General features: G+C 40.5%; 1 protein-coding gene across 1 annotated transcript in view; it reads right to left on the minus strand.

The window, feature by feature from the left end:
* NRP1 (neuropilin 1) overlaps positions 1–15,131 on the minus strand; it is a 153,587-nt gene that overhangs the window by 137,788 nt on the left and 668 nt on the right. The window contains exon 2 of the mRNA XM_018563251.1: positions 9,317–9,491. Coding sequence (XP_018418753.1) covers positions 9,317–9,491 — 175 coding nt within the window. The remainder of the gene's footprint in view (positions 1–9,316; positions 9,492–15,131) is intronic.

Raw genomic sequence — 15,131 nt, forward strand, 5'->3', positions numbered from 1 at the left:
ACCTTGAGCTAGGTCCACTTTACGATAGTCAAAGTGCATTATGGACACAGCTACAACCTGAACACAATGCTATCCAGTGAACCAAGTGCAATCAGATAAACTCATTTAAGCAAATGTATATATAAAATAAAAACATTTACATACAGTATTGTGTATATGGAAATCACAGGCTGATGCATTGGATTAGCTCTGTTGCACTGTACTTGAAACTGGCCTGCACATTATCTATCTATACAATGCTGTGTCTGTGAAATTTTTACAACTCCCCAGATAATGACATCTGACCTCATGGTCACCATGTACCTCTTCTTCCAGCACCATTTGTCACAAGTCATTCTAACCGATGGCACTGATACACTTTGCCAAGAAACACAGCCCACTTTATGAACACACATCACTGCATCAGCGGCATTCTTGTTTATTGCTCCAATAAATATCACTTTTATAGCACTAAACAAGGCAAATGATCAAGATAAATACGTTTGGATTACACAAGATTTCTTTAAACAGGGAAGCAAATGATAGTTTATAGCCCTGTGTTTACACTATGTGCAGCAAATGGTTAATGTGAGCATCCTACAGGATTCTCTTGTAGGAGAGGTCAGCAATAAATCTCTATAAGGAAGCATGCTTTGAGCTAAATGCTACCAATGTAATTCCTTCTGGAATAGTTCATATATAGGTCATGCCAAATTATCTTAAGGTGTCAGCAATATCCAGTCATAGGATCAGAAATAGTCACATGTTGGTAGATATTGTGTATACAGACAGGCTATTATAATATGATGCATTATGTAAAAGGAGACTGTTTCTCATTTTTGTACTTGGGATAATATTTAGGGGGTTATTCACTATTGAGCCAAAGGATACAGCCGAAGCTTCGGCTGATCCTTCGGCTCTCTTTGGCCGCCGGAGCCCTTCGGTTCAGTCGAACCAAAGGGCTGCTGTACGGCTTATTCACAATAGCCCGTACAGCAGCCAAAGGCAGGCGAGCGGCTCAGCTGAGGCGAAGTGACAGCCGAAGCGGGGCAAACGGCCTGCCGAAGGCTGGCCGTTCTCCCTGCTAATGACAGCTGGGCGGAGCCAGCCGTGATCTCACAGCTGGTTCCGCCCAATTGTAATGACAGATCAGCGTCCCCAAATGACCTGGGGATGCTGATCTGTCATTAAACAATAACAATATATATGTATATTTTTAAATCTTCCTGTTTTTTAAAATGTTGCTATTCTGCTCGGTATCACGGAGGTACTGAGCAGAATAGCCGAGCAGAATGCTACTCAGCGGCATTCGGCTATTCACATACTGCCGTTCGGCCCCTATGAAAATAGGGGAGAACGGCAGAGAGTGAGCTGCCGGAGCTTCGGCTCAGCTGATGCAGATCTTGGATCGGCTGAGTTGAAGTCCTTCTGCACTTCGGTTCAGTGAGTGAATAGCCGGAGTGAATAGCCGAACATCGTTCGGCTCTGTTCACTTCGGCTCAGCTATTCACTCGGCTGCCTTTGGCAGCTTAGTGAATAACCCTGTTAGAATTTTGTAGCTCAGCATACATTGCAAATGAATCTTCTAGAGCCATTGTAGCTTAGTTTATATATATATATTTTTTTATTATATTGTTGGTTTCAGTTTGAGATGCTTGTCTTTTGGTCAGTGGGTTTCTCAAGAAGTGGCTACATCTGTTTTCCAAATAATGTCACTTTAAAGGTTTTTTTTTTTTAATGATATCAAAAGTTCACCTCCCACCTACCTCCTAGAGTTTCATCTTATTGCTGTGTTTGGGCTGGGCTTTCAGATTTTTCCTTTAGGCAAAAACTTCCTTAAAACTTATCTAAACCAAACTAAAATGTACTAAATTGTAGTTTACTAGTCCTTTCATGTGGTGGAGACATTAGCTTTCTTTTTTCAGGCTTATTTTCCTTTATATTCACCTGGTAATCCTGTGAATAACACACTCCCTGTTCTAGGATAGCTACACTCACTTCTCCACTGTATCTATGGAGACTAGGCTGCTCTCCTGATTTGGACCACAATGTTCGTCTCTTAATTTCCGGGGGGCAGGAGAATTTTACAGATGATAGATCTTAGGAGGAAGATAAACTTGTTTCAGTTCAATTCACAGGAAGAGAAAAGGACGCTGCGTTTCTGGTTGTCATTTATTTAGTAAAGCTGCAGGGAAGCTTATTTTAGTGTCCTTAAAGGGAATTAGTAGTCAGCTTCCAGCATAAGAAAATATTTTTACTTACAGTCATAACTCTACCTTGCATGCCTTCAGTTTTTAATACCTCCTGGCATTTCTGCATGTCTGTGCTATTATTAATAGTTCTTCTTTAAAACCAAATTGTGCTTTAGGTTTACTGGCCCTTTCGCTTTGCACAAATGAACCTCTGCTCATAATTATCACAAAAATGTAATTTACTTTTAATGACCCCATAGCCTACAATTTTACTCAATCACCTTCGCCATGCAGCTGGGATTTTACATCATTTTTCCCCAGGGCTATTTAATGATTAACCCCGGAATAGCTCAGGCTGAAAGCAATCCCACAAGATACAGTAACATTCCACACATCTATCTCACAGCTTTTGTAGATGGATGGAACATGGCCAGCATCACCTTATCTACGAGCTGAAGCGGCCTGCACAGGAGCAACAAACTCCTGTCCACTTTCTGTATCTTGGATAATAAAATCCCGCTGTTATCTCCTTCATGACATCACTTTGTACATTGTTTGCTTAGTGTCAGTGATAGTGATGAAAGTTTTCTTTAGATTATGGCTTAGACTCATTACTGGCAGCTGTTGGCTCACACCGCAGTTAGAGGCAGACATGACCCATGGTGGCGAGTCTGCCTGCAAAGCCCTGAATCTCAAGAATCTACAGCAAAAACAAAGCCTAGACAGTGAAATCACTGATACAAAGTGAGGCAAGGCCACTATACGACATAAGTCAACTTAGGGCAACGATAATATAAGAGCCCCCCCATTCTTGTAAAGCATGGTGTAATCTTTACACTTTAGTGATGGTGTCCAGTATTTCATTAAATTCTTATATACATCACAGCAAATTGTTGAATTATTTGAACTGGTGTGAATTTGTATTGTGTCAATGCTGCTACTTCTTATTCTGGATGTGTAGCGGGGGTGCCTCCTTTGCCTACATACTTTGTACTAAAGGTTTCTAATTCCAGAAAGTTGTATTCTTTCTCATCCCAGAAAGTTGGTAGGTATAAGTTAGTGAATGGGTCGCTAAAGCCTCATTCACAGTATAACCTGCCTGCAATGTCAAACAATCTTGGTCAGGTTGTTTCATAGAAAACACATTTCTTGATGTTAACAGATGTAAATACATTTTGATGCATTGATAGATATATTAATTGATGATAAATTGCTTGTGATCACTTGTACCTAAATCCATCACAAATCAATACGTGTATGACCAACTTTACAGCCTGATAAACTTTATGACTTGCAGGTTAAATGGTAGCCCCTATCTTGGTTGGCCTGGAAATACACTTTGTGGCCCAGTTATTAAAATGTCAGAGTAAAGGGCAGAGGGGACAGGATTTTGTTTTCTCTGTAGGTACAAGGACAGAGACTCAGGTCACACTACACCACGGGCCAGCATGGAAAAGTTAATTATAAACTTACCTAATAAAGTCAGGCATTTCACTCTCTCTGTTTGCCCTTAGTAAAAATCCTTCAACGTATGCAGCCCAAAGGAACAGGTAATATGTAACTACAGACAGCCTAGGGGGTCTAAGACAACTGCAAGTCAGTTAGGCCTAAAATTGTGACCACTGTATGTTTACCAATAGTGTTACACACTGTGTTCTCACAGCACTGAGGTATTATAATCACTTCCCTTCAGAGGAATCAAACCTGAGTGTGGAAACCCCATTAGATTATAAACTAGTACTTAATATACAACTAGATTGCATAGATTCTACACAAATTTGTGGGTAGAAGCCCCACTAGAATATAAGCTAATACTTGTATTGCACATGCAACCAATCACATGGCTTCTTTCAAACCTACAGAGGAAATATAAAAGGTGGCACATCAATGGTTGCTTTGAGCAACACGTGACACCTTTCTCTCCTACCATTCAACATCTTCTGAAAGACAAACATTTTACAGTATTGCCATCAATCAGAATCTAGTATCAATACTGAATTCCATTAATGAAAAAGCTGTCTTAAGCTATATAACTAATCAGTAGCCTTGAACATACTGTGTAGACAGATGGTGCAGTGCATGTATAGAGGAAACATGATTAATTCAATCACCGTGCTAAGTTCTAGAGGAAACCCTGGACCAAGACTCTTATCACTTGCATCCATTTTTGGAGAATGTGGGAAGCAGGCTGAAGTTATAAGTCACATAGAAAGCTATAGGTTTCCTCGCCTCAAGCTAGTTGGGAATAAACATAGCAGCCTTCATTAATATTACCATTTTACAAGGCACATATTTATTTTACGGCTGAATGGGTCTCACGGCAGATGATGTTCTTGTGCACTAAACATTGGGAACCAATTAAAAGACCCGTAAAAATTCAGAATGGAATTTCCTTTTAGTTTTTGAAAACCACATGCCTCTCTGCTGCGCACCAGCGAGCTTCCGAAAGCCTGAATGCCTGCGTCCTTGAGCTTGTTTTCCATTTGTATACGATCAGCTCGGTGACGCATGGCACTTGTACACAACAATGAATGCTTCTTTTCTGTATGGTTACACCCATCATTTTACATTCTCATCAATTACTGCGCCACTGCGAGCTCCTGTGAGAGACCAACTGTATAGAAAATGTACGATATTAATGATGGGAAACAGAGCCACCGTTTCCGGAACTCAAACAGCAGCAGAAGGAGAAAAGAAGAGAAAACCGGTTCTAGGGTCTAGAGACATTTACTGGCCTTTAAACCATCTCAGAATGCCGATCAGGATGAAAAATGCCGGTAACCTTACAAAGTGTTAAAGCTAATCTCCAGGCAAATATACAAGGCACAAATAAATGCAGCTCTGTATTCATGAATGCATCAGGAAATGTTTGGTTTACATGCAAGCAATGTGAGTAGAGTGGCAGGGAGTTGAGCTCATCAGTCTGCTTCTTCTCCTCTCACTGGCTAGTGACAGACTAGGGGAGGGACCAGATCTGTAAGTGTTACTTATGTGCAGCAGAGGGAAAATCGGATATCCTGCCTAGCCATATGAAGCTTTGATGTGGGGCAGAGCTGTATAAATCACAGGACTGGATGGACAGAAATACAAAATCCTTTTACATATATGAAACTCTCACATATGTATTTCATCAGTATTTAGTTGTTTGCCTGGAGTTTGGCTTTAAGTTATATACACATATTTGTTAGCTGTATCAACACCTGAGCTGAATGTTTAAAAACACTTTCCAGCAGATTTACAGGTTTCCTGTGATTTTGGGGTAGGGGCTGCTGGTGTATAAAATGGCATTGTGTGTAAGGGCTAGTATGTTGTCCAAAGCTTACAGAAGCAGGATATGGTCAATGAAACGCTTCTTGTTCTGCCATGGGCTCAAAACTATCTTTCTCTCTCTCTCCCTCTCTCTTCCTCTCTCTCCCTCTCTCTCTCCCTCTCGCTCCCTCCCTCTCTCTCTCTCTCTCTGTCTCTCTCTCTCGTATATATATTAAAGGTATTCAAAGCTTTGCCTAGAGTGTATATGACATGATGCAGCAATATAATGTTTATGGTAAAGCTTACATATTCCTTGTTTTTATTATTATTATTATTATTATTTTATAGTCCAGCTTAAGTAAGTCCAGTTGAAAAGTCTTTAAAAGTCAACTCCATTTAGTACTGGTTCAAGGCAGTGGACCATAATGTGTAGGAAACTCCAATGTATACCTGTTCTATCCAGGTAGTTGGAAGATCTAGATGTGGCTTGGTCTATATGGCTTGGTCTATGTGGACTATAATGTGTAGGAAACTACAATGTATACCTGTTCTCTCTGGTCGGTTGGAAGATCTAGATGTGGCTTGGTCTATGTGAACTATAATGTGTATAAAACACTAATGTATACCTGTTCTATCTGGTCAGTTTGAAGATCTAGATGTGGCTTGGTCTATGTGGACTATAACATGTAGGAAACTCCAATGTAAATCTGTTCTATCAGGTCAGTTTGAAGATCTAGATATGGCTTGGTTTATGTGGACCATAATGTGTAGGAAACTCCAATGTATACCAGTTCTCTCAGGTCAGTTTGATGATCTAGATGTGTCTGGGTCTATGTGGACTATAACATGTAGGCAACTCCAATGTATACCCGTTCTTTCAGGTCAGTTTGATGATCTAGATGAGCCTGGGTCTATGTGGACTATAACATGTAGGAAACTCCAATGTATACCAGTTCTCTCAGGTCAGTTTGATGATCTAGATGAGCCTGGGTCTATGTGGACTATAACATGTAGGAAACTCCAATGTATACCAGTTCTCTCAGGTCAGTTTTAATATCTAGATGTGGCTTGGTCTGGGACCCCTTGTCCTACCCAACAATTGCTAATGTCCTTAATATGGAAAAAGTCATTGCTAAGCTTAAATTTAGACAACAGTTCCTAGGACCAATAAAAGCTGACATCTCTTTATGGCTGTAACTACATAAACAATAACATTTATAGGTTTATAAGAGGGATTCTCAAATGTGTCTCTGACATAGATCATCAGTTTATGCTTTGTAGATGGAGTCACCAGAGGACAGACAATACAGTGGCTGACCCAGTGATCCCTGGAAGAGATATGTCTTATGTCTCTATTTGGGAAACAAATGACGATATAAACTTAGTACAACATACTCCAGCTGTAAGACATCTATCTCTACGGATACTTCTACAATCAGCAATTCTACAATGTTTTAAAACAAAATGAAAGTTTATCCTAAATGACCCGATAAATCGGCGTCTTTGACAATAAATTCACCAGCGCTATTTGGAGTTTAAAGGCACAGCAACTGCTATCAGTTACACCAACATGCTTCACAATTATACAGTCACTACATTTTCTTAATGGATCTTTGAATGACAGCAATTGCCAGAAACATTTTACAATACAAATCCTTTTTATATTACATAAGGCAAACCTGTGAGAATCAATAAACATTAAAGCAGCCCTGTGGCTAGGATAAAAAGAAAAACACTGTCAAAAAATATTATGAATACTTTCAGCATGTGGCAACTTCAATCTTTGGTCTCTTGGTGAAAATGCAGCATGAAGTGGAGGACAGGATATCCGACATAGCAGAAGTGTCAGACAGCTATGGCACCTTAAGCTTTGCAAGAGAGCTGAGATTGGCGTTATCACCTGCTGAACAGGAAAGTACCCGAAATCTTTTTTGACAAGGTTCCTCTATATCAGCTTGTTTAAGCAATGAAATCCAGTCACTAAAAGCTATTTTATTCCATGGTCCTTATTAACTAATATGAACATTTTCAGAGATACGTTTAAACAAAATCCATCAGAGAGTCATTATAAATCTACACACAAGACTAAAGCGTAATCAGTAGCACTAAAACAGACAACACAGTCCAGTATCAGTCAGATACCACAATCAACACCATATCTGTGTTTGAGAACAGATGGCAGAGCTGAGCCAGCGATGAGTCAATCAGAATGGATTATATTCAAGTAGCTTCTTGCATAAGTGCTTATGTAATAAGGTGCATAAGAGCAACACCGTCCTGTGACGCAAGTAAACCAATCAGGGATCAGCTTCACTGTTAAATCATTCCATGATTGTTGCCATGGGTTACTGCAAACCTGCTGCACTAATTCATAGAAACAAGACGTAATGAAATGCGGAGATGTTGTCGACAGATCGATGTAGTACAGGTACGGGATTACTATGGCCAACCCTACCACATTTTACTTTCTTCCAACTTTCTCAGATAGGCCCCTGCCTGGAAATGCAACACAATAATTGTTGGTTGTGAAACAAGTACTTGCAAATATTTGCTACAGCAATACCTGTTAAAGGACAGGTTCACTTTATAATAAAAACTCCCCCCGCCCAGCTCACTAATCGATTCTAAACTAAAGCTGGTCGTACACCAGTAGAATTTTGTTAGAAAAAAAAACATTTTTGGAACATTCGTTGGTCAATAGGAACAAATCGATTACTGTTTTCAACCGTATGGATGAGAAAATTTGAAGGTTTAGGATGCATTTTTTTTTTGTATAATAGAAATTCTAACTGTGAATGTGACATATTGTAATGTTGGGTACAAAAGAAACCTGATTAATGTGTCTGGAATTCCATTCAAGTAGCTATCTGGACGACATTTTGATGATTTCAATGATGGCAAGATCGAAAGCTCTGAGGAAGCATTTTTCAGAATTTCGAACAAAATTCTCCTGGCGTATAGCAAACCTAACAACCACCCCAACCACCTAGTTATCTTTGTCCAACAGTAGGGGGAGCAAGACCCCATTCAAGTGTATGGGAAGTTACTCCACAGGTGGGCTGTAGATACCGCGGGAGGTAAGTAGTTCCTTAGCTGGGGGGTGTTTAGATTGGAATAGGTTAGGCATTAAGTATAAAGTGGACCTGTCCTTTAAGAGCCGTGGTGATGCACAATATCCCTTAGTAACCAGCCTAAATGGTAGCAGATCTGTTATTAAATGATGTCTGATTCTAGCTAATGCCCTTTTTCTATTTCTGCTTGGAATAAGTTGACATGGCTTCAATGCAAACATCTCCCACATTCTGGCTAAACATCAGAGGCCATGCAGCCCAGAAGATAGCTGTATGTGCATTCAAAGCAGGCGACGATAAACCCTCTCAAAGGAAGAGCTTAATATGTACATACATATGCATTATTTACAGCAAGCAAATGAGAGCAGAGCCTGAGGCTCCGGCTACAAAATGGAACAGACATTACGGCACTGACATGCTCTGCAAAGCCAAGGCACAGGGAAGCATATTTGGAGGAGGCAGCAGTGAGGCATATGTCAGGCCATTAGAGCCTTCACTCCTGCTCTCTGCTGAAAGGTTTTTCTTTTTTTTTTTTTTCAGGAATGTATTGGAACAGGCACATAAATTAGATGAAAACCAGGCAATGCATTGGTAAGATGGATAACATTAACACACTTCACTTCCAGCTAACAGAACATTTAGATTTAATATCCAAGCCCTGAACAAATGATCCGACGTGGGCTTCAATCCCCGATCGATCATAAAGTGACGCGCACAAACGCAAGATGCTCTTTAGTAACCCATGAACTGGATAGACTGGTACCATCAGTTGCCCATAGTGACCAGCAGGTGGCGCTCAAGCCTTGACAGACTCATTCTACTTACTTGCACTCCCTGTCTTCTAAATCAAAGTGAGGGTTGAAGTTGATCACGATCCTCTGGTACTTTTCAGGGGCTTGTATGATCCACTCGCATCTCTGGGATGGGTAGTAGTTCACAGGATATCCCGGGGAGACCAGGTAGCTGGGTTCCTTTATCTTTATAGTATCACCGCATTTTTCTGCAAGGCAAAAAAAAAAAGAAGAGGTGGAATCAGAAAGATCTGTGTAATTGGGTCTTAAATTGCCCTTTCTGATAGATTTTTTTTTTCTTCCCTCTCCCTCCCCATACCATTTTTGTTCTTGATTTAAATGTTAATGCAGCAAAATGTCAACCACTAAAACTGCAGTTTGAATGAAGTGATTCTCAGTCTTAATTGGAACCCGTGATGCAAATTAAACAGACACCGCAACTTAATAGGGTGTCCTTCCCTCGGAAAGCTACAAACAGCTTTGCAGCCCTTTCAGGGGGCTCGATGTGCAGCAGCGGTGATCACATCTGGACACTTTGCAGGCTCCAGATCACTGCTGAGCTGGTGTAATCTTATTAAGTGACACATTTAAGTGGCTATGCACTAAAAAAGATACCCTGTGCCCCCTGCCCTGACTTTACATGATAAGCCTTTGCTCAGTCACTGAACATCAGTGTCTGTTTTGGCTCAGAGCAGTGCCCCCCTTTATTCCTCTTGTCCAGACAACATGATCAGCCATTGATCAGACCTGCAGTCAATTTAGTGAAGCAGAAAACAGCTTTTTTTTTAATCCTATCCTACAGAGAAGGGTAGATCAAAGTAACTGGCTGCCCACTGAAGGATGTCACAGGCATGTTAGCTATGCTGGGAGAGCAATAGTTTAAAGAGACCCTGTCACCAGACTGAGCAACAATTTTCCCATAAGATGATATACGCATTTAAATATTTAGGCATGATATTTTACAAAACCCACCAGGACTCCAAACATGTAGTTGCATCCCCCAAATCTATTATGAAGAACAGCATCACATACATATATAGCAATATTTTGGGTCTCGCAGGGTTCTCAAGGTAAATTAAAGTGACTTCAATTAAGTTGCCTTGAGAAAGGGACCCTGCAGGGCCTCAGAACATCACTATATGTGAGGGGTGGTGACTTTGTTTCCCTTGTTCTGAGTTCAACGCAGCACCAACCGACGCAAGCACCCACATGAAGGTCTAGTATCGCCATGAGTGCAGCTTCATATATGGATTGGACCTGTAAAAGCTCCATTTGTGTAGATATCCAAAAGCCCTGAGATTTCTGCTGGGCCCTTCAGACTTGGATGCGATGCCAGCTGAAGGGAGGGGCAGGGAAGCTGGGCCAGCACATAAAAAAATTAGACACTCCTAAAAGAGGAGGGCAGTCATTTGTGTACACGTGATTTTACCACCCTCAGGATACCCTAATGGGAGGCGACGAGCGGCACTCCCAGAACCACTTCAGACTCTTAGCAGTCAGATTGTCCCTTCTCCCAGGCACCTAGCTAACTGGGGACCTCCCATAAACATGAGATTCTCCAAAAATATTTTACAATGTAACTCCCCTTCAAAATATTCCAGAAAGGTGATATTATGCTTTTAATATATAAATGTCAGATAATAGCATATTTTAGCAGTTATTATATTTCAGTATGTGTCTAAAGAGACATTGCATTTTACATGTGAATTTTTGATACAATGTTATGCTCTAACACCCTGGTGCCCAACCTGGGGCCTGAGGGCCACATGCAGCCCTTTGGTGCTTGCTGTGCAGCCCTTTGCAAACCTCAGAAGTCAGTAGTGGAAGCATTCATCTGTAAAGAGTCTACCATGACAAAGATCTAGCAGTCTCATGTAACATATCCAAAGTCTCTCTCTATCTCCTGTAGTGAGCATTCAGTCTCCAACCACCCCTGTTGCACATCTCTAGGCTCTGATCACCTACTCTAGTATGTCTGTAGTCTTTGAGAGTAACACCTTTTAAGTTGACAAAAACTGCTCCAGGAGTTCCTAAATATCCATAAATGTCTGCAGACAGAAGTGTACAACATGGAGCGTGTGACCACAGAGCTATGTGACTTGAGCGTATTAATTAGATGGCAGCCTCCAGGTTAATTTTATGCTGTAAAGCTAAATTCACTGTAAAAATTGCCATTTTGAATAATTATCTTCAGTGTCCAGGCACAGTACAGTACCCGGAGTCCCTCATGTTTCGTACCTAATTATTATTACAGTGGCAGAATTTTAAATAGAAAGTGCCAAATCCACTGATATTCCACTAATGGTTAACCTTTCCCAGCAGCATGCATGCAAGAACTAAAAGTCACATCTGCAGTTTCATTCTCTTCATCATCTAAGTTCATTTATTGCTGAATCATTTGAAATATGACACTGTCAGCTTTGTGGAGATTAAAAATATTAATAAATACGTTAATTAAAACAGCTAAGTAGTTTCATGGACTAATTAGAACTTATTCACACAGTTTTCTGCATCCTGTCATGGCACGTTCACATTTTGGTAAAACTCCAAGAAAGAGAAAGAAGCAGAGAAGAGTAGGACAACATAGAGAAAATGGAAGGTATTTTCTGTCTCCATATAACCCGCTCTACAAGAGTCAGCAGACAAATGCGAGCGAAAAGAGGAACGCATTGTGGTCTCCCCTGATGGTGCGCTGAGGTTGGTTTCTGTCAGGCTCAGAGGAGACAGAAGATACATTTCTGCACAGAGAATGCTAGTTTTCTATGTTGTCCCACTCTTGTTCTTTTCATCATCCTCTCCAGGGCAAAAGCTTCTTCGGCAGCCTTGCCCAACCATGGTTCCATGAAACCCTAGAGTTCCTCCAGAGGTTGATAGGGGTTCCTTGAGCTGTGAGCAATATCTGCCTCTCTCACTGACACCAATGATTTCTTTTAACTATCTATAATGGGGGGGGGATTCTTCCTACTGACCACGAATGCAAGGACCATTGGTTCCAGTGACCATCACAATGATGTACTGTGAGCTGTAGACATAGTAATTATTAGCAGGGGTTCCCTGAGATCCGATAGCTATTCCTCCATGTTCAAAGGGTTTGCGAAAACAGGGCTGGCAGGGTAAACAGAGTCTTAGTGAGGTACTTAGGATGTAAACTCGGCTCCCCTCATTACTAATATGCCTTTCTCTTTCTATATCCTGCTCCCTAATAGATTCCCCATGGAAGGGGAAATAGCATCCCTGGCTCTCAGCATGAATTTCTAAATGTAAGGATTTTTTTATTACAGCGAAACCAGGTCAATTGGAAATGAAAAGAATATGCCCATGAAAAATGCATACAGCTTGCTGTAGCAGCAATATTGTAGATGTCTCCTGTCATGAAATAAAGTAAGAAATATTAGTTTCATTAACAGTGTTTGTTAAGCAAAGTGTTCTGTGTGTCGGAGGGAGCACAAGCAGGGGGTAATGGTGTAATAAACACCCAGGGCAGGGATAGGATGGAGAGGAGACATTGGGGCTGATGAATGCACAAACTGGAGCTAAAGCCCAGAACAAAAACCCTCTTGGTTCAGTTTATTATGTTTATTGTTATCCTGTAATAGCTCCATCATATTCCATAGCAGTTTACAGCAAACGTAATATGTCTTTGGAAATACAATGCACAACAGGAGATAAGAGATAATCGGACCCAAAGCTCAATTCACTAAGTTGTAAAAACTTATTAGCCAGAACGGTCATTATTTCCAGCCATGTGACTGTTATTTTCAAATCTTATTCGCTGTTGCTATAAAACTAACAGTTGTGGCAAATTATGATTCTTAAAGGTCTGGGGAATTAAGCCTACTGTCTGAAATATGAAGCAAAAAATGAAACAAAAGGCAAATAAAACCTATAAGAGTATCTCTCGCTGTATGCGTATATATATCTTGATATCTACAATATTTAAAAGTAATATATATATATATAAATATCTCCAAAAGCATAACTGGAATTTAGACAAGCCCTGCGGCTATAACATATCTGATTGCCAAGTAACCATAATGTAAGCTTATGGATTATATAGATGAACAGATATCAATAACGGATCCTGAAGATTAGGTGAAGTTTTAAAGGACATAAACCTAAGAAGAAAAAAAGATGATACTGAAAAGCCATCAATAACTTGAAGAGAAGACAAAGTTTTCCCACAGAATAAAAAATGAAACCTGACTGGTTGCTTTGGTCAAAGGCTCCAGTTTTCCTTAACATTTATTTGCTGCAATTGTAATTGGTCATCCCCACAGTATCTACTCTAGGATTTGCAGGCAGATATACTTCCAGAGACTGCTACAGACTCATTAAAACCAACTCTTAGTCACAGCTAACAGCATGAAAAGGGGATCTGGCAAGCGCTGACAAAAACCAGTGTTGGTCCCAGTCACTTGACACAGTCACTTAGTACAACATTTAGCCACAATCCTGTACCATGCACTGTTGTCTAATCTGTGACTTCTGAGACAGTGACACCATAATAAGATAATATGTTTATGCCTGCTTCTGCTCCATTTCACCAATGTACAGCATCAATAAGGACAGTTCCTTGACCATTAGACCTCAAGAAAAAAAGAAGGTTAATGAATGAATTTAGAAGACTATGATATCTGGACTCAGTTCCTAGAGGTCTGCTGCTCTGTACTCTGGGTTAATGGCACTGCTGACTCCACTAAGGTCATTAAATAGTCCCTAACCACTCCGGCTTAGATAATAGTGTCTGCAAGTAATACGGTTTAGCAAAGTGCTACTCTGTGTATCAGCTATTTCCTGGCAAGAATGTGCCCGACTCTTCTCATTACAGACAAATCTTTAATCAACAGCCATGTAGAGGAGAAGACTGGAGGCTGCAGAAAACAGCATCTACCTTACACAACATTGTGACCATTATCCGTGCACTGGAGTCTGGTGGGAGCAAAGGTAAAATCTGACACTTGCCAGTTTGTGGGAAGGTAAATAACAGCAGATTGGAAATGTAGATAGCTAGATTTTTTTTTATTTTTTAGCAGGGTTGACTTTATTTGTCTTCTTTTGTAAATGTTTAACCCTTACAAAAAATATTTCTGCATACGTTTGGCTTAAAAATAGGCATCTTAACTTCTGGCTGGCATTGATATAAATTAGGAAACTGCTGCATGCCAGCTGTTTAAGAACCATAAGATCCAGCATGCTTGCCCATACCCATGTCCTACAGCATGCTCAGTCCCATCAATATGCACAGAGCTCCATCAACATCATGCCATGTTAGCACCCTCCGGTACTTCCTATAGAACAGACTGGCACATTCCAAGAGCAAAATTGCTGTCTAGTGCCCTCCTTGCACGGTCTGCACAATAACCTCCTAGGCACAGGCTGGCACCACTCAATTGTCACTTCCTAGCTGATATAAAAGCCTTGAGCATCACGCCTATCCTACATTAAAATAATATTGTTTATCATTCAGGCACATCATTTTTCTGATGACATTTCCCCCAAATACCTTCAAAGGAGCTGCCATTGCTGATGTTAACTCAATAAACTGAACTTGTGCCATTACATACAAGCTTCAAGGAACTCTCTCAGTTTTTATGTTTAGTTTAGAATTCCAAAGTCTACAACGCTTGTTTATATACAATAAACTGTTACATGATAAGAGGGTACTAAGGAAACAGAAAGTAAGAGAGAGATAGAGAAGGATGGGGAAAGAGTAGCAGAAAGTAAAGGCAGAAGGGAAAAGTAAAGGGAACAGGGGGAACAAGAAATGTTCAGGGGGACAGAATGGAAAATGGAGCATATGGAGGAAATATAGAGATAAAATAGAAGAGAGAGGATATAAGAGAGGGTGA

The sequence above is a fragment of the Nanorana parkeri genome, unplaced genomic scaffold, assembly GCF_000935625.1.
Source record: "Nanorana parkeri isolate BGI_ZX_2015 unplaced genomic scaffold, ASM93562v1 scaffold645, whole genome shotgun sequence".
In the NCBI taxonomy this organism is placed as follows: Eukaryota; Metazoa; Chordata; class Amphibia; order Anura; family Dicroglossidae; genus Nanorana; species Nanorana parkeri.